The 19586-nt window shown below is 40.2% G+C and overlaps 2 protein-coding genes across 3 annotated transcripts; one reads left to right on the top strand and one right to left on the bottom strand.

The window, feature by feature from the left end:
• The first annotated feature begins 5337 nt into the window (after positions 1-5337).
• On the top strand, positions 5338-10530 carry prss23 (serine protease 23). 2 transcript variants are annotated; one of them, XM_063877099.1, is made up of 2 exons: positions 5338-5583; positions 8119-10530. In XM_063877099.1, the coding sequence occupies exon 2, from the start codon at positions 8129-8131 to the stop codon at positions 9266-9268; it is 1140 nt and encodes a 379-aa protein (XP_063733169.1). In that variant the 5' UTR covers positions 5338-5583; positions 8119-8128; the 3' UTR covers positions 9269-10530. The 2 variants fall into 2 exon arrangements, with proteins under 2 accessions (XP_063733169.1, XP_063733168.1); XM_063877098.1 differs by having other exon boundaries at positions 5338-5619.
• A 2251-nt stretch (positions 10531-12781) lies between these two features.
• On the bottom strand, positions 12782-18257 carry cfl1 (cofilin 1). The gene is made up of 4 exons (XM_063876449.1): positions 18093-18257; positions 14277-14587; positions 14111-14187; positions 12782-13751 (listed from the first exon to the last, which is right to left on the bottom strand). Exons 1-4 carry the CDS (start codon positions 18093-18095, stop codon positions 13639-13641), a joined length of 504 nt encoding a protein of 167 aa, XP_063732519.1. The 5' UTR covers positions 18096-18257; the 3' UTR covers positions 12782-13638.
• Between the last annotated feature and the right edge of the window lie 1329 nt (positions 18258-19586).

Genomic DNA, 19586 nt, shown 5'->3' with positions numbered 1-19586 from the left:
AATATCTATTTTGTAGCTAAATTTAAGTAGTAGTTCATTTGACCATGACGAAAGTATATACACATTTGAGATGAACTCTGTAGAATATGTAGCTATTACAGGCTTTGACTTGTGCCACAGCAGCATTTGCATGGAAATGTTAGCTATGCATGCTCACAAAGACCCAGCGTGAACTCACTCATCTGGAATCCTCTAGGCCTGACTGCTACCAGTAATGACACATATTAGAAAATCCCTGCACAAACACTGAATGAATTTAAAAAGATACAGGCACCTGGTAACCTGGTGGACTTTATTTTATGTGTTTTCCTTTTTTCCTCCAGTGACAGACTAATAAGGCACTTCCCGTAAAAGTGGTCAGATTGTAATGAACATGACAGTCGTTTCGCCAGAGGGGAAAAAAGTCTCTGAGGCCCTTTTCTGTTTTCTTAAATGAATCATCCTGGAAAGTGTGAGAGTACGGTTCTGAAGAAGTGACTTAAGGTGTTGAGGGTTGGGGGGTCGGGGTTGGAGAGGAAGTTTACTGACCCTGTACAGTTCAGAACATCTCTTCTCCTACTCTACGGGTCTGTTTGATACTCAGAACAATTGCTTTTTACCCTAAAGTCAAGGCTGGTGGTTAAAAGAGACAAGCATTTGTGGTGGCATCTCCAAAGCCTAAGAATAGCCTTCTGCTTTCCATCAAATGTTCTCGCTCTATTAAACCTCAAGACATTGTTTTTTTCAATGGCCTAATATATAATGCCATTGATTTGCCGTTAACTTAAATTTGAACATCACGTTAGTCAACTACATTTGATAAGTGCTAAATAAATAAATTTGTCTTGACATGAAATTCAGGACCTCAATCTTAAAGAGGACATATTATGCTCATCTTGAGGTTCATATTTGTATTTTCTGCCTCTACTACTTAACTCAATAAATCACAACTGTAAAAATCTTTTGTGTTTACTTCTGTTGTGCTCACTGACAGGAAGGCCTTCTCCTCACAGCCAAGACCTTACCTGACATAGCCAAAAGCTGATAATTAAAGTGACCATCCCACCTGGTGTCCACGTATAAAAGAGCACACTGTGTGACGTGGAGCTCATGGTCTTCATTGCAGTGGGAAAAAATGACTCCATCAGACAGAGGCAGCAGTGTGTCTGTGTCACAGGGTCAATTTTCAGTGCAGGAATGTCCTTTCATCTGGAGCAGAGATGTTCGCCCAGCGTTCATTCTCTGTCCTTCTAGAAGACACGAGAATCAGCTGAATTTATAGTTCAAAATGTCACCTGTCCAGAATGTTTATTTACACTTTTCCACCACTCAAAGCATGCTGGGAGGTTCGAGGCTCTAGCTTATGTTGGCCCGTGACAGAAGCAGGTAAAGCCTTAAAAATTGAATGATTATGTGAGAAAGGATGGTTTCGGAAATGAAAGATATATGACCAACAGCTGCTTTAAAGTCAGGCGTTTTCCTTTAAACTGTCAAATGTGGTGTAGATGCCTTGTCTGAAAACTGAACCATGAATGAACCTTTACGCACATGTTATACAAGGAGCTGCTAATCTACCATACAACAGACAGGAGACAGGTGGGACACTCGATCCTGAAAGGCTTTAAAAGGAATCCTGACAAGACTTATTAGCTTACACATCAATTAACACAGGTTGACAAATTGTGAGAAATGCACTTGGATTTCCCATCATGTGTCAGAAGATTTGACAGTTTTCCTAAACAGCAATGGTTTGACAAAGTAAAGTAAAATAAAAGTTTAAGAAAGGAAGTAGATTTTTAACTAGTTGTATGCACGAATAATGTAATAGATCAAACTTATTCTTTAGCTCTACACTTTTTTAATAAGAGTAATTATATTCATTTTGGAAAATCCACTTCTTTCTTGCTGAGGGTAAGATCATTGGATAAATCGCATTTGCATGACTGTATGCTAAATATGAAGCTACAGCAATTAGCCTGTTAGCCTAGCTTAGCATAAAGACTGGGAACGGGGAAGTGTTGTTTGAATTGAACAAAAAAAATAAGTATAAAAACGTTTAGTTTTGCTTGAAATTATGTGACTCTTACTTTGGGCAGAAAAAGTAAATATATTTACCAAAATGTCAAACCATTCTTTAATAAATATCATCTGTCCTGTTTAATCTTACAGTGCTGGAAAATATAGTCAAAGTCAAAAATGTTTTCTGGGGAGGAAGAGCAGCGGAAAGAAAGGAATCCACAGAGAAACAGCAGCCAAGTTTCCTCATTGCACACACACACACACACACACACACACACACACACACACACACACACACACACACACACACACACACACACACACACACACACACACACACACACAATGGAAACCTCTTGTACACTCTCTCCTGCAGGCAGTGATACCATCATCACACATAGCATGCTTACAAAGTCACACATTCACACCTCTGGCCTTCTGCCTGCTACCATAAACAGATGATTTCCCTCCATATTTCTGTGGGAATATACCTTACACTTAATCTGTCAGCACTGCACTGGTCACGCTACAGGGACATTTACAGCTAAAGATTATATTACAGAGGACGAGGAGCAGGTTTGGTAGGTGTTTCCTCTGGGGTGACATTTGCCACAAGGACAAACAGCGGCAGCATTGTGCCGACAGCCTGACTTGTATCCTTGTTGGGAGATTCCTCAGCATTCCTGAAAGCACTGTCGCTGTGACTGGGAGCTCTGTTTCAGCACCCCTGAAGCTGCACAAAACCCCTGTGGGAGCGTCGCTGCACTGCTTCCCAAATTCCACATGTTCCCAGAGACAGTGAATGAGAAATGAAAGACCTCTTGGAGATCAATGTCAGGAAGAAGAGGGCGAGGTGAGCGCTGCTGCCAACAAGCCCCAACAGTGCTCTGCCTGCCAGCTGTGATATCTGAGCGTCTGCAATGCTATCTATCACTGCTTTTGGCAATGATAATGATTATAAAATAGCAATGTCAGCAACAAGTCTTTTCTTGCTTGGGTGTAGCTATGGGCTACAAATGAAAGTATCAAATGCTTAAATATAAACCCTTATGAGTTAGGACAAAGAATGACAGTCAGCAGTCATGATGATTTACTGCATTTGGTTTCTAATCTTACAGTAATGCCATAAACCTTGTCTTAAAACTTATTTGATTCTCCAGTTGTATACCTTTCTATTGAATACTTTTTGTTGGTCAGAAAGATAGCATAGCTTTTAAAGCAAATGTCTTAGTATAATGTGTGATGGAAATTATGTTTTATAGTATGTTGTGCATAAATGTCATTGTGTTGTATGGCAAAAAAATAATAATCATTTTTATATTTTATATGAATATTTGAATGAAAATTCTGAAGTTTCTCTCATTTTTTCTTTAATCGCTTATGTCATATGACCCAGTAACTCCAAATCAATGTAGCATTGTATTGCTACACTGGAAAAGTAGGACACACAATTCCAATTACTTCAATGGCTTCTAAAAAATGTGTCCTACTTGGCAATACTGTATGGATTTTGAGTCATTACGTCATATGATATGGAAGCTACTGAAAAAAGGAACAACTGATTTTGTTGATAATAATATTAAAAGAAACTAGAAAAGGAGCTCTTAAATCTAAAAATATACTTGTTCAGTGAAGTTATATATCTGCTATGAATGAGGAGTCACTGCGTCACATGAAGTGGTTCTCTATCAAACGATCGTATATAATATGTATACTTTTTAGCATAATGTTCACTAATATAAGCCAGCTAGATAAGTATAAGTGTAAGATAAGTGTAGTATGTAAAAAGTAATACAAATGTTCATAGTCATAACAAAGTCACAGTGTAGATAAAACCTAACCACTTCCTTCCTTTCTTGCAGTAGAGTAAAGTAAATAACTACATTTACTCAAGTTCTGTCCTGAAGTACAATGTTGAGATAGGCTACTTGAAGTTTACTTTTTACTTCTTCTGTAAATCGTGTACTTTGACTCCATTACATTTATTTAATACCTTTAGTTACTTTGCAGATTTGGATTAATGATGTGAAACATAATCAACTCCTTAATAAGACTTTAGTTATACCTGGATTAAATTCACAAGCTATACCCTGCAGTATACAAAGTCATTAAAACTAGCTGCAACTTCACCAGCTTTGATAAAAACATGAATGTATCATTGATCATAATCAGAACATATGATATATATTATTCTGAAATAATGGCAAAGGTGAAGCCCTTCTTTGCACATAAGCACTTTGAAACAGTAATCCACGCCTTTATTACATCTCGGCTGGATTACTGTAATGCACTTTATCTTGGAGTCAACCAGTCCTCCCTCGCACGTCTCCAGTTAGTCCAAAATGCTGCCGCTCGCCTCCTAACTGGAACACGTAAAAGGGAGCACATTACTCCCATTTGAGCCTCCCTCCACTGGCTGCCTGTGCATTTTAGAGTCCATTTTAAGATTCTTTTATTTGTTTTTAAATCTTTAAATGGTCTCGCCCCGTCTTACATCTCTGAGCTGCAACATCCTTACACTCCTGCCCGGTGTCAGGTCAGCTGATCAGCTGCTCCTGGAGGTACCAAGGCCTAAACGGAAGCTCAGAGGGGATAGAGCCTTTCCCGCTACCAGTCCTAATCTGTAAAATGACCTCCCATTGCACAATAGACAAGCCCCTTCACTGCCCATTTTTAAAACTCGTCTTAAAACCCATTTCTATTCCTTGGCTTTTAACCCAGCATGAGACTCTGTTTCTGTTTTTGTTTCATTGGTCTTGTTGTTTTGATATTGTTATTGTTGTTTTGATAGCCTATTGTTTTTGTGTTTTGTGCTACGTGTTTTTATCCATGTGCAGCACTTTGTTTCAGCTGCAGCTGTTTTTAAAGGGCTTTATAAATAAAGTTGATTGATTGATTGAAATGGGCAATCTGTATAATAAATACTTTAAGTATATTTAGTAAGCTTTTACTTTTCTACCTTTACTTGAGTAACATCTTGAATGCAGGAGTAGGAATACTCTGGTACTTCTTCTTTTACTTAAGTACAAGATCTGAGTACTTCTCCCATCTCTACTAAAAAGTGAATAGTCCTAACAAAGTCAGTGTAGATAAAACCAAAACCACTTCCTTAGTTTCTTCCTTAGTTGAGCCTAGTTAGCTCCTTTAGCACCAAATGATTGTTATATGAATCTCTCTTTCTGTGCTTGTTCCGTGTTATATGTTTAACACAACTAAACTAGAGTGTGGAAAAAGCTGTGTTCAAAGGTTCATATCAATAGTGTATCTCCCCCTCTCCTCACCCCTCAGCAGCTGGGAGGCGGGGCGTCAGGACCGTGAGGCAGAGAGAGGGTAAACACTTCTTTTCAGATGGGACACTTTTATTTGTGTCTCTGTGTTTGAACTGGCAGCTTTCAGAAGAAGGACTGGCGGTGCCGGACACCCAGAGCGAGTCAGCAGCAATCTGGCACTTCATTTATCAGCGAGAAAGAGTTTCGCTCTGGAGGGCTAACCCGGAGAAAATACCTGCTAATCACCGGAGAGGATGAGGGAAAACCTGGGGAATGATCCTGAGGGACCCGTCTGATGGGGAGGAAAACCTGAGTGGTATGTAAACACGGATCATCGATACCTAGTCAGGAGGTAATGGATTAGATTTAGTCATTTAATTGACAAAAGTCAGAGGGTCCTTTTTCTCCTGTCCTGTCTTCACTTAGGTGCCTCAATGTCCACTGTTTGACAGAGCACCTGTGTTATATTTACAGGGCTTTCCATAAATTAAAGTAAGGAATGTTAAAGCATTGTGCTGCTGCCAGATGTAAGATTTGTATAAATCCAATAAATAATAAATATAAAGTAGTTAATACCCTAGTTTATATCGTCATGCTATGTCTATTTTCAAGTGATTTGATGCAATTCCCTTACTGTACAGCACTTTGATTTACATGCGTTGCTTTACCAAAACGTTTATAGCTATCATTATTCAATTGGGAATATCTGTTCTAGGTGTCAGGTGTTTCCGTAACGTTTCATGGTCCAAAACATTTCTATAATCATCTCCCCAGTTCAATCTGACAGAGATCTTGTGCTCCTTTGTTGCATGACAGATGTAAAGAGGGTGCTGAACTTCATTTGACTCTTCTGCATACATTATGTCAGACAGGATTAGATCACATGTAGGTGATGAACAGAGAGTTCAGACCCTCAAACTGAAGTGTTTCTGGATAGCTGACTTTTATTTTTGTGGGTGAAGGAATATATGTCTTTCGTATTTTCACCTTCTATTTGCAATATAATAACTGTGAAAGAATGTATATGCAAAACCTTAAATTAAAAAGTTACTACAGCAGTCAAAAAATAACACTCCATTCAGGTATTGTCACTTTTGCGCAGGATTTTCGTCTGATTTACCTTTTGTTTCCAGAAGAATGAGCCTCTAAAACCTCAAGAAGAGCTTGGAAATGTTGTCTAAACAATGTGTTTCAAGAGTGAAACTGGTTTTCAAAACACAGTAATTCCAAGGCCCAGCATACGTTTCACCACAGCCTGGTTGACTACTTCTTTGAATTGCACTACAGTCTTTTATCCCAGCTCACCACTTCTTTACTAGCCAATTTACCACTTAAGGTCCTCTGTCTGCCACGACTGTCAAGCATCTGACACGTCAACATTGATGTAAGTTTGAAGTTTCCCTGCTTACAGAAGTAACTCCTCTCCTTTGTAAGGATTTAAGAAGCAGCACATAGGTGTGTTTACCGGCCCCACCCTGCTCTTTGTTAGAAATATCCTCTGTTTTGCCGCCGTGCCTCTACTTGTTTCTTTTCACTTTTTACACACCTGCTCTCTTCATGCCATGAGTGCCTCCGGGTCCACAGCCTTTAGAGGGGATCAAGTATCTGGTTGCTGCTGCTAATCTGCTCTGAAAGCCTGTGCACACTGTGAAGTAGTTAATGTTTGATGTTAAAACCACATCCCACCTCTGAGCTTTGACAGATACTAGACTGGAGGGTTTTTAATGTAACATCCATACCTCTTGTTCAGTCTGAAACTATTATTTTTGCAGTCAATAATGCGGATAATCAAGGAAAATACATCCTCATGTTTTTTTAAGAATTAAATAATGACACACTGCATTTTTTCCCCTTTCAGCGCGTCTTCTTCTCAGCTATGTCTGTGACCACTTTACTTTCTCTGTAATTAAACTTTTTCCTTTTCCTGCTTTGGAATTTGTCAGTTACTTTTTCACTAAAAAGCTTGTTTGTTTCCATCAGGCTGAAATCCTATTTCATCCCTATACTATAGGAACAAGCGGTTCATTGTTGCCTCACCACACCAAACTCAGGCGTGCGTTGCAACATTACATTTTGCAAGCTGACCTCACAAGTCTCAGCTGTGATTTACAATCAACAATCAACTGTGAAAAAGTCCAGATTTATGAGGGATAAGTGTTCGCAAGATGCCTTGTTAGGGAATGTTTTCCACAGTTGTTATTTCAACATACATGTTGGAATTCATGCAATCAAAAGTCTCTTTCACACATGTGGTGCATACCTGAAATGTTCAGGAACATTATACACATGGGGTCATGTGTGAATGGGAGCAGGGACTGATACTCTTGTACCACTCAAGACATAGTTTGCCAGGGAAAATCCTGTTAGTGTGAATGACGGCAGATCCATGTGAATGGATGTGTATATGTGCCAAAAGGCTCTTTTACATAAAGCTTATCAATCACAGGACTGCGCTGAAGACGTATTTTAATTCACGACTTGTTCATGTTTTAGTATCAAGCCTTTACGCCTATACTTGCGACTGATTCAACATCTAACAATCAATTGATAAATAATGATTATTACATAACATTTGATAAGGACAAAAACAGTCGATTTTCTTATATTTAGTTTTTTGACAGTCAGCAGGTATTCCATTACTGCCATCTGAAGGATGTTCCTTGCCATGAAAGTTTCTGCTCTTAAAGTAGTTTTAACACTAAGAGGGCCCAATGCTCTGTATCACACTGTTGTAAATGGAGGGGTTATTTAGTTGGTTGTGATCTGCAAGTGTAACTCTGGAAGTCACCAAATCCCAGACACTGTCCCTTTAAGATTTTTTCTCACGCTTCATTATCTTGTGTCGTTGCAGTGTTTTCACCATGATGACCCCACTGGAGATCTCCCTCCTGCTGACTCACCTGCTCTTCTTCCCCCTCACCCTATGCCTCCTGCACCCCCCGCCCGTCCATGTCCCCACGCTCGTCCCTCACGTACCGACGCCTCTCCTCCGCTCTCGCTTCAGCGCTCACACTCAGCTGGACTTCACAACTCACTGCGACTCCAGCTGCTTCCACAGAGGAGAGCAGGAGGCCCAGAAGGAGCAGCTCTCTGAGAAACTGGCCTTTGAGACGCTGTACGCCGACGGCTCCCGCACCCTCACTACTGTGGATGTGGAAGGTGATGATAAGGAGTTTGAAGGTAATCCCTTTACTCAAACTCCAAGACCAAGAGCAAGAGTGAAGCCCAGGCACAAACGCGTGAGGCGGCAGATCTACGGAGCAGACGGACGTTTTAACATCCAAGGGAACAACTTCCTGTTGGATTACCCGTTCTCCACAGCCGTGCGGATCTCCACTGGTTGCACCGGTGTTCTTGTATCTCAACAGCATGTCCTCACAGCGGCACACTGCGTGCATGATGGGAAGGATTATGTCAAGGGGGCGCGAAAGCTCAGGGTGGGATTCCTGTTACCTCCATCCATCAATGGCACCAAAGCCGGCCTCACGTCCTCCAAGAGGCCTCTGGTGCGCTGGGTGAGGGTGAAGCGTACTCGTGTGCCTAAGGGCTGGATTCAGGGCCCTCAGGAGGTCAGCATGGACTTTGACTATGCTCTGCTGGAGCTGCGTTGGCCTCACCGTCGGCCCTTCATGCGCCTCTCTGTGGCCCCCTCCTCTGACGACCTAGCAGGGCACCGCATCCACTTCTCTGGCTTCGACAGCGACAGATCCGGGGAGCTGGTGTACAGATTTTGTCCCGTGGAAGAGGAGTCCAGTGACCTGATATACCAGCACTGTGATGCCCGACCAGGGGCCAGCGGATCAGGAGTGTATGGGAGAGTGTGGGACAACAGTTTAGAGCGGTGGGAGAGGAAGGTCATCGGCATCTTCTCCGGACACCAGTGGCTGGAGATAGATGGGGAGAACCGGGATTACAATGTGGCAGTGCGCATCACTCCTCTGAAGTTTGCTCAGATCTGTTACTGGGTGCACGGTAACAGATTAGACTGTGTCCAGGACTAAAGGAGTAAAGGACGAGGAGGTTTTGAAAGAATAGCATGAAAAAGCACAAAATATACAGGGTGAAACGGCTTATTTTGCCTAAAGAAAAAAGAGTGAAATAGGACAATGTCTTAATTTCTGCCGCTAGATCGTCTCTCCATGAAAAACAATAATATGAGACGGAGTTTGGTGGTCGTGAATTAGTGTGGGATCATGGGAGTTATCTTAAACAGCATTGCCCTCTTTGCAGTTAGCTTCTTCCAGTGAGGATTTCTTCATTGTTCATAGATCAGTAGCTTTCTTACCGGGAGCAGAATAATCCACAGTGGTCTCCTCTCCAAAACAAACAGATTTGGTCATTAAAACGAGTAGAAGTTCTTAATAAATCTGGCTGCTGCTAACGTTTGATCAGCTTGTTTCTCCTATAATTCTAAATCCTAAGGACCGATGATTAAAAACCTTCATCTGGTTCAAATATATTGTTAAAAATGACAGATAAGTAATAGCTGTAGTGGATAAATGTGGCTTCAAACTGGATGAAAAGCAAATTTAGGATTTATTTATTTATTCTGGCAAACCACTAGAAGCTGACGCCTGCTCAAAGGGGGTATGAAACCGTTACCTTGATTCAAATTACAGATATCTATAGGTTTGAAAAGTGTTGGAAATAAAAGAATACAACTCAACAAAACATATAACACAGGTTTAGTCATATAAAGACATTGTGTTACGTATTACAGCATAACATCCATACAGACTTTACATTTGGATCACCTCCATCAAGTTATTTCAAGTAGTTTCATTTGTCACCTATTAAACTAATCTGCCTGTGAGATCATCACTACGGCATCTTTTAATATGTCTTCACCCAAAACCAGATTAATAGCGGTCAGGGTTTCCACAGTATTAACACAAGCCACTTTTTATATGAGGAAAGAAAAACTTTTCCTGCCGTGGCAGTGTCAGTAGCACAGGATTATGTTCCTACTGTGGATGATCTAATCTACTGACATCTGACTTTAAATCTTTCCTGCTATCTGTTTTGAATTTGGGGAATTGGTATTAGCATTTTAAAAGCTCTTTAAAGATCATTTGATTTATCTCTTTGGTCTGCATAGTGCATACACACTTAACATAATACACATAGAATAATAATACATAGTAAATCATCAGTGATGCTTCCTGAGCTTTCAGCAGACAGTATGCTCTTCTGAGAGACAGAGTGTTAATTTTATTTTTTGAAAAATGCTTGATATATTTTAATAAAAAGAGATTTATAACAATGTTTGTGTCAGTAGTATTGACTTTGATGTTTCAGGCATGGTGTTGGGGCGCCTTCCTGTGGTCAGAACGAGTATTGCAGCAGGAGAGGAGCTGAACACCAGGGAGCATTTGGTTTGTATTGACTTCAGAGAAAAATGTAGTGAATAGCCAAATGACAAAGTTATCGACAACGATGAGGCAATTAAATATATATATGCACAATACAAACATTGAATGGTTACAGTTTTCCAAGGTGTTGTAAAATATTGAATATTATACAATCATTTATTATTTTAGGGTTTGATAAAAGCAAAATGTTTCAATTCTACTTTAAGGGTATAAAATAGTGTACGTTTTATAATGAAAACACTTTCAGCACTAATTAATTTGGATGAACCGATTCTGTTAAAGAGGACATAGTATGCTAATTTAAGGTTCATATTTGTATGTTGTGCCTCTACTGCGACATTAATGTTCCAAAAGTTCTTTATTTTTCCTCATACTGTGCTGCAGCGCCTCTTTTCACCTGAACCAGAGCCCAGTCTGCTCTGATTGGTTAGCTGGCCTGCTCTGTTGTGATTGGTCAGCTGCTTAGAGATGTCCCGCCACATAGCATTTCAGGTACAATGTGTTGGAGCGCTGGCCAATAAAAGCACGAGTATTACATAGTGATTATTTTAGACTTAAAGAAGGCCTTTGACACTGTCAATCATGAAGTTCTTTTGTCAAAACTTTCTTACTTTAATTTCTCTGGGGATGCCATCAAATGGATGAAATCATATTTAACTGACAGAAAGCAAAGTACATGCATAAATAACACTCGGTCTACATACCTAAGCTGTAAAATAGGTGTCCCTCAAGGATCTATACTGGGCCCTCTTTTGTTCAGTCTATACATCAATGACCTGCCCACAGTCTGTCCATCAGTGCACATACAAATGTATGCAGATGACACTGTCCTCTATGTGCATGCTCAAAATAAACAACAAGCCACACACCAACTGACTGAAGCCATGGGCCATGTATCCAACTGGCTAACCAATTCATGCCTACACCTGAACATAAGCAAAACTGTTTGTATGTATTTTTCAAAACAATCTACTGTGTCTCATAACCCTGCTGTCCTAGTGAAACAAGAGAAGATCAGAGTGGTGCCTGACTTTAAATATTTAGGAATCATCCTAGACTCACAACTCTCATTTCAAAAGCATGCAAAAAAGGTGGCCAGTACTGGCAATGAAGGCTGCAAAGCTCTTCTTGCATGCAAAGCTCTTCTCTCACTTTTCTCACTGCTTAACTAGCTGGTCGCAAGCTAATAAAACAACTTTGCAACCAATTGAATCTCTCTATAAGCAAGCACTAAAAACACTGGACCGCAAGGCAAATAGTTATCACCATTGTCTTATAGTGAAAAAGCATAACTTGTTTAACTCTGAAAACTTTATACAATTCTCTGATGCCTGTCTCATCTTTAAGGTACTTCATGGGCTTGCTCCACCCCACTGCACCAATTCATAAAACAGAAATATAGTGCCAATAGAGTAACCAGATGAACCGCCAGAGGGGACTGCGTAGTGCAGTACAGACAAAGCAAGTTTGGACACACAGCCTTCTCAATTAGAGCCACCAATTATTGGAATGGTCTGCCCAATGAATTAAGGGAGTGTAACAGCCTTACAACTTTCAAAAGCAAACTCAAATTTTGGATTAGGGAACATCATATCTGTAACCAAATACCAAATGCTTAAAGCCATGTAATGTTATTCTTCCCTTTCCCTCCTTTCTTTATTCATACTGTAACCTACTGCTGTAACTTTTATGTGGAGGGTGTAGTGAGAGGCGTGCATTGTCTGTGTGTTGGGTGTTTATGTCTTTTTATTTGTTATCAGTTTATGTATTTTTATATCTTAGGGTGCCTTTTAAGATCTGGCTAGGGACAACAGATGGAAATTAGCATAGCAGCTAACTCTGGCTTATTTACAGCAATTTGTCTGTTAATCAATGAGCACTGTCCCTACCAACTAAATAAATAAATGTCATTATGAACAAAGTAGTCCAATGAGGCGTTTCAGGTGGGGGAGGGAACTTTGGGATTTCTGCCTTTGCGTTCCATAAAATGTGTTGTAATGCAAGAACTTTCCATGACAGCCATCCACCACAATCATGATGCCAAGAAAGATAAGAGAAACAAAAATGTGACCAAAACCTAAAACAGTGACATTTAAAAACAGGTGAAAGAAAGCTACAAAAAGTTGAAAAGAGCAAAACAAGTCAGTAGTTTAGTGCTTTTTATTAGAGATAAGGAGACGATACAAAACACCCACCATTCACTATTCAGTCTAAACTTAGACCGCTGGTCTTTCATTTACACATCGCTCCCCATCAGGCCTTCATAACACCAATGTTTTAATTCAAGGAGATCCCCGCTTCAACAAGTACAAGGAATGTGTCTGTTCACTACATCAAATGCCATGGTTTTGAACCTGAACTGGAAATAAAAAGGAATCACTCAAATTTTGGAATTTGCATGTTCAAAAACAAACGAAATGGAATAACAAAACGCAAAAAGAAAAAAATATATATATTTAACCGTGTTCCCCCAGAGAAGGTTTTTGATACAACTTGTGATTAGTGATCATACTACAACTAGTCTCAACTACACACACTTACAAAACTTAACTAGAAGTTTGGCAAAAAAAAATGTAGTTGGAACAATTATTGTCAGGATTGAATGGTTGGAAAACTAAAAGGTTATGGTCGGTCCCTTTCAATCATTCAAATGAACCCGGGAAATAATAACCCTGAACATGAACAATGTGATTTTAAGTTTTAACGTTATCGTCCTCCTTCCTCTGCTGTATCTTAATGTTTTTCCTTTTGTGTGTTTTGTTCATATTCTTTATGTTGCGTGAACTGGAATGACAGTCATTTGTGGAATTTCACTCTTTATTTTGTTTTACTGTCACTGACCCCAAGCCCGCCCACAATATCCCACCCCACGAGTCCCGCAATTAGTGCTGGTTCTGCTTTTGCCCTTCACCATACCACACTGGAATGAACTGCTAAACCCAACAGATGTGTCTGAAAGGCCTCGATCGAAGCCAGAGAGGAGGGGGGGGGGGCAATATTTATATAGGTGCTCCTTCTAGGCTGACTACTGACGAGCCTCCGAGCTTCTCTGCCAGGGTGTGCCGGTCCTTCAGATCTTCCAAACCGTTCACCTGCCACTCGTGCTTAATACCTGAAAGAGAAGAAGAGGGTTTAAAACGTGTCAGAAGGACAAAGTTTCAGAGTTTTCTGACGAATGATTCAATCTATCTGCAGTGCCACTTATTAAACAAGGTTTGGGTCGTTAGATGATTAGGTATGCTGAATCATAAAAATAATGTTAATTGTGATAAAGCAGAATGAAAAAGATACATCTTCTATCATGGCAAATGTAAAACAGACTGTCATAATCTGTACTGTACCGACATTCATCAAATAAGCTAAAATAATAATAAACAAAGTCCCAAATGTTGTTGATAGGAGCAGGTGAGTAATAAATGATCATCATGGTTTATGTGATATATATTGTCAATATAATAGAAAGTCATTTACCTTCAAATTTTCTCTTGATAGCATCTTTTGAGCTGGCATAGATCATCTTGCTCTTCAGAGGGGCACTCTCTGGTGCCCTGCGTTTGATGGAGAAACATTATTAAAGTCAAATGTTGTTTAAATGATAAACATAAACCGTGTAATGTCTGATAAAGTCAGCCCTCACCAGAAGATGAAGACCAGATCCTCCTTCTTTGTTTCTTTGGTCTCGTAGGTGGCGTCGTACAGGGCGTAGCGGCAGTCATCTGGGGGCAGCATCTTCACAAAGTGCTGGTAGGGGTCCTGGACGGTGGTTCCCAAGTCACCCAGCAGGATCTCTTTGCCTTCATCCAGGACAATGTTCTTCAGGTCCTTGCTCATGCAGAACAGAATGGCCTTCTTCCTCTTCCTCTTCTCATCCTCGTTCGCCTGAGCCTTACGGACCTTCATGTCGTTGAAGATGGCGATGACTTCATCTGTAACTTTCACACCGGAGGCCTGAGGGGAGAAGAAATCTTAATGTAATGCCTTTACATTTAGCAGCAGTCATTTCTGACACTGAGGCAAGAGCAACAGGTAACTGGCAGCTGGATGTTTTTATAAATATAGCACACCACAGGTTTTACAGGCTGCACAATACAAATTCAAGTTCACCCTATTCACTGTTCTGGTATAGCCATGTCGTTTTCTTTACATTTTGATTGCTGCATTTTCTCTTTAGGTTTTTATTATTTTAAAAATCACCAGTTTTAATGCTTCTTTCTTGACCTCTACCTTTGAAATCATCATGTTTACACAGGATGAAGGGGAAAAACCAGAGCTAAAATAGAACATAACATGTTAAAATATCATTATCTAAATATAAACGGACATTACACTTTTAGGTTCCATATCATAAACCAATGACACAGCTTTTCAAATGTTTGCTGGTTCTAAATCCTGTGATAATAAACTAGGTCACATTTAGTTTTTAAATTGAGAGACCAATCGTTAATGTAAGTATTGGGTAGTGAATTTCAGCCCTACTCTCAGAGATAGTTTGGCAGGAGGGAGGAAACAGTTGCCATTGTGTTTCACAGACCAGAAGTGACAACTTCATTACAGCAAGACATCAGGCTGAAGAAAGGCCTGAGAGGGCGGCATGTGACTGTCATACACAGACAGCAGGAAAACTCCTTATGAGGTGAACTGATAAATAAGATTGATTAAAAAAAAGGTGTGGTCACGGTCGGGGAAGAGTCAAGTTGTAAAATGTAATCTGAAAATTATTTTATCGTCTGATTCTGTCCATATAGCCGGTACATTCTTATGTATGCAAGGTAAGCCTGAATGAATACTCGACTGTCGTGTACTGCATGGCCAAAGTCCATTTTGAATATGAACAATAACCAAGTCCAGCTTACAGGTGTGTCCAAGTGTCTGTAACTGTGACAGGTAAGTATAAAAACATTACACAAGTTCTTTCAGAGGGAACAGTCTTGTATCTCTACTAGGAAGATGGCCATGTGGGCGAGGTCAGGAATTAAGCGCTTGAGCAGCAGGGTTGGTTTCAAACAAAGGGTCTTCTGTAGAAATATAAAATACAAGTCACATCGCAGAGTCACAGCTGCCCCGTAACTCACTCAATCAGGTCTTCTGACTTTGTTCAACGCACTTCATCGCAGAAAAAAATGCAGTCTCAGGAGAAGAAAACTGCTATCTACCAGCAACATGTCAATGGAGGAAAAAAAGACAATGAAAAGGAAATAATGGACAGGAAAGACGGAAAAGGAACACAACTGCAAAGCAGCACAGGCCGACACTGTGTTTGCTCAGGGCGTAAATCTATGAGATATCAGCAAATTTCAGAGTAATAATTAACTAGCAAACAACCTTACACACTTCCTTAAAATTGCCACCCATCAATAAAATCAGTTGAACTTTGCAATAACAGCAACCAAGAAATTAAAAATATCCCAGTCTGTCTCTATAATGTGTGCTTTACAAATGTCTATACTGTTTGCATACGAGACAGCACATGACACACAGCATTCCTCCTCAAGGGGGGGGGGTGCTGAGAAATCATTATGATCATATGATTTGCAGCCCTGTTTTTTCTGTACACAAACATCTGTAGCATTTTACTTTTTACTTCCTACGGCCTAGCTTTAGCATCATTTCTCACAATTGTTTAGATTCTGTTTATTTTTGTTGTTGTAGCAGCAAGCTTATTTTACCATGGTCACGATCACTTAGAGCCAGCCTTATCTAATCTTAACCACCAATACTTTTCTTTACAAGTCAAGGTTCAAGTGACGCAATATAAAACAGTCACAATCCAAGTCTTGAATTCTCTGAGACAGTTAAGATTATACGCCTCATAGGAGCCATTTTAACCAGAAAACAAAGGCCATTATTAAACTGTATTGTACAGGAGACCATTCTTTGGAACAACGTACATCCATCTCTACAATCAACATCTACATACAGTTATTCCAAAACATTTGAAAAGGACTTTAAGCTAAGATGGACACTTCAAGTATGACTATTGATATGATATGGGGTGTGTGTATTTTAATCTACCTTGTACAATGTTATACCTTTTCATCGACTTTCTTATACATGTAGAGATGTGCTCACTAACTCAATTAGAAAATATAGCACTGCAAAGAGCAAAATGTTCAGGTAATAATAAGTAGCCTAAGGAACGATATCAAAAAGGAAATAGTGATAACTGAATGTTAACAAGAAATTATAATACATTCATTTTAATACAGGTGTTCGTTACCATGGATTTTAAATATTTTTGTTGTAAAATAAACAAAGAACGTTTGAAAGAATATTTGTATCAGTTTTGGTTTTCCTCTTGGTAAGCAATGTAATGAAGTGACAGGCGTGCAGTGTGTATAAACTCCTGTACAAATTAGATGCGCAACTAAAATAAGATGCGCAGTACCGACCATGAAGATCCACAGACAGCGGCCCGTTAGCTTCAGCTAGTGGATCCAACACTGCCAAACTGCCCTTACATAATGACGACAATTTCGTCAAATATGTACTACAACCTTATAGATACATGGAAACAAATGTTATATGGTAAACTGAAGGAAAATAAAACTTAAGGCAGATCCGTTAAAAACACAGCTGCGAACAAAATGGTCTTTGCACCAAATTTAGGGTGGGGCCATGAATGCAGCACACGCACGTGGGTGCGTTAGCTTGCTATATAAGGCAAAGCTCTGCTCAAACGTTTGTCAATTCACACATTTACTGTCACACAGCGTCTCAGCCACGAATCTACAAATGACCAATGTAGTGTCACTGTGTGCGAATAGTGACCTAATGTGGCGCAAGTACACAAGCAGCGTCTAAAACATGTTAGCTAGAGAGCCGTGTACAGACAAAGAACAAGAAAATCTCAGCCACCGCCAGCCATAATGGTTGTCATTCTCCGCCTGCTAACGCAGCCAGTTCAGCTAACAATACCGTTAGCTAGGTTAGCCCCGGGGCGCAGCTGCACCTGCCAGCGCGGCTCAGAGAGGAAGCCTCGCGGAGGTGAAGTAACAGAAACATGATGCAGGAGACACCCAGACCAGCGTCATGACAACGGCGAGCCTTTAATACAGGCCCGGGCCGCTTTGTTTCCGAGAACACGGAGAGATGAAATGGCGCCAGTTGTTTTGGACTGTTGGACAATTTTCTTGTGTTTTATCATAATCTTCAATAAACTAACGCAGGTTAAAATCAACAGAGTGTTAAAAAGCAGCTCTTCCCTGCTGTATGAAGGCTTTGATAGCGGTACAGCCTCTCGGACCGTCCTTGTTCCTGCCTAGCCCCGGCGCTAGCTGCAATTCCTGCGGCACAGAACCGGCTTGCTACGTTTGACGCTAAACCCAAAAGCATCATCTATAAATTAAATTTAAAAATGAACCACAAACATCGTCGTATCTGGAGAATATGTCTGTATTGGACAGTATAACCACCTATAGTACACACAGAGAGATAAAGACGCAGTTTAACCTACCATGGTGAAGCTCTGAATAGGTCAGCGTCACTGTAGAAACTGAATGGACTGTGATGATGAATTGTCGGTCTCGCTCAAACACTCGATACACAACGTGAACGCGCTTATAAGCCCGAGCAAAGTGCACGAGCAGGAGCGCATGTCTGTCGACCCTGGTTGTCCGGCGGGGTTTTTTGCTGCTACGTGTTTACTGATGAATTACTATTTTGCAACATTTGATAACACAAGGAGGGCAGCACATTTGATCTAATACTTTATTCACTTCAGTTAAGTATATTACAAATACTTATAAACATAAAATATAGCTAATCATCAATCATTTCCGAAGAAATAATCTCAGATATATTTTTATATGTTCTTTGCCAATTTTATTGAACACTGCACAACCAAAAATCGTATAAGAGAAACACTAATTTAACCCTGCAATCTTCTCATATTATTCATCCTATTTCCTTTATTATATGTATTTGTTTTGGCAGTTTCGGCCAGCATAGGTGAGCAAATCAAACACACCAACCAATGGTTAGCGAAGAGAATGATGGGAATATGTGTTTATATGTGTAGTTAATGAATAAATAAACAACTCCCTTAAAATATCTGATGTCAAAAATTATTAAATTAGGCCAGTTTGCTGAATTAGTGCTGGATTTATTAATTGCGATAAGGATTATGTTTGAAGCCGTTAATCGGACCACACCTTTTGATATCAGCTATACCGTTATTGTTTTGTTGTATATTGAAACACAAACCAAGACTATTCACCCAACGTTAATATAGAGATTATTGTGATTGACGCTATAGATTCGGGTTTCAAAGACATGAATCCTATCAATTATGACACCGATGGCGTGAGGAGCATTAATAAGTAAAGCCATTGTACTGCTGCTGATTTAACCGACATTCAGCAGCCAGCCAGGCGCAAAGCGGTTTTCAGGATGGGAGGAAATTCTCCGCCATCCATCCCCCTCTCCCCCCTCCCCCTCTCTCTTCCCTCCCCTCCCTGCGGTTTTTGTTGGACTCACTTCCAAATAAGGAAGTGAACGGTGAACGGCCAGTGCACGCGCCTCGCTCACAGCTCGAGGAGGGTCGGCCCACGACGCTGATCACCATATAAGGAAACAAGGGACACGAAATCCGCTATAGCAGATTTTTGTACACGGCATCGCGTTGAAGGGGGGGGAGAGAAAAAGAGAGACAGAGAAGGCCAGTGTAAGGATGAGAGGGACAGTGATGGCACATCAAGCAGGGAGCTGAATACACACATTTTTAAATGCGGTCCATTTACTTTTCTCTGGAGAATAACATGATATATAAACACTATAACATCACAGCTGAGGTCAATTCATTCTGAAGCTGAGCTGTAGTTTTTTTGTCTGCGTGTGTGGCGATATGGTTGTAAACAAAAAGCCTGCAAAATATGACCCACATTCGTTACGGACAAAAAAAAAGCACCAAACAAATAAAACAATGAATTGCATTACAAAACGGTTAAGG

This window comes from Eleginops maclovinus, chromosome 23, assembly GCF_036324505.1.
Source record: "Eleginops maclovinus isolate JMC-PN-2008 ecotype Puerto Natales chromosome 23, JC_Emac_rtc_rv5, whole genome shotgun sequence".
NCBI lineage: Eukaryota > Metazoa > Chordata > Actinopteri > Perciformes > Eleginopidae > Eleginops > Eleginops maclovinus.
The sequence above is the reverse complement of the archived record's forward strand: the minus strand, read 5'-3'. Positions and strand labels throughout refer to the sequence as shown.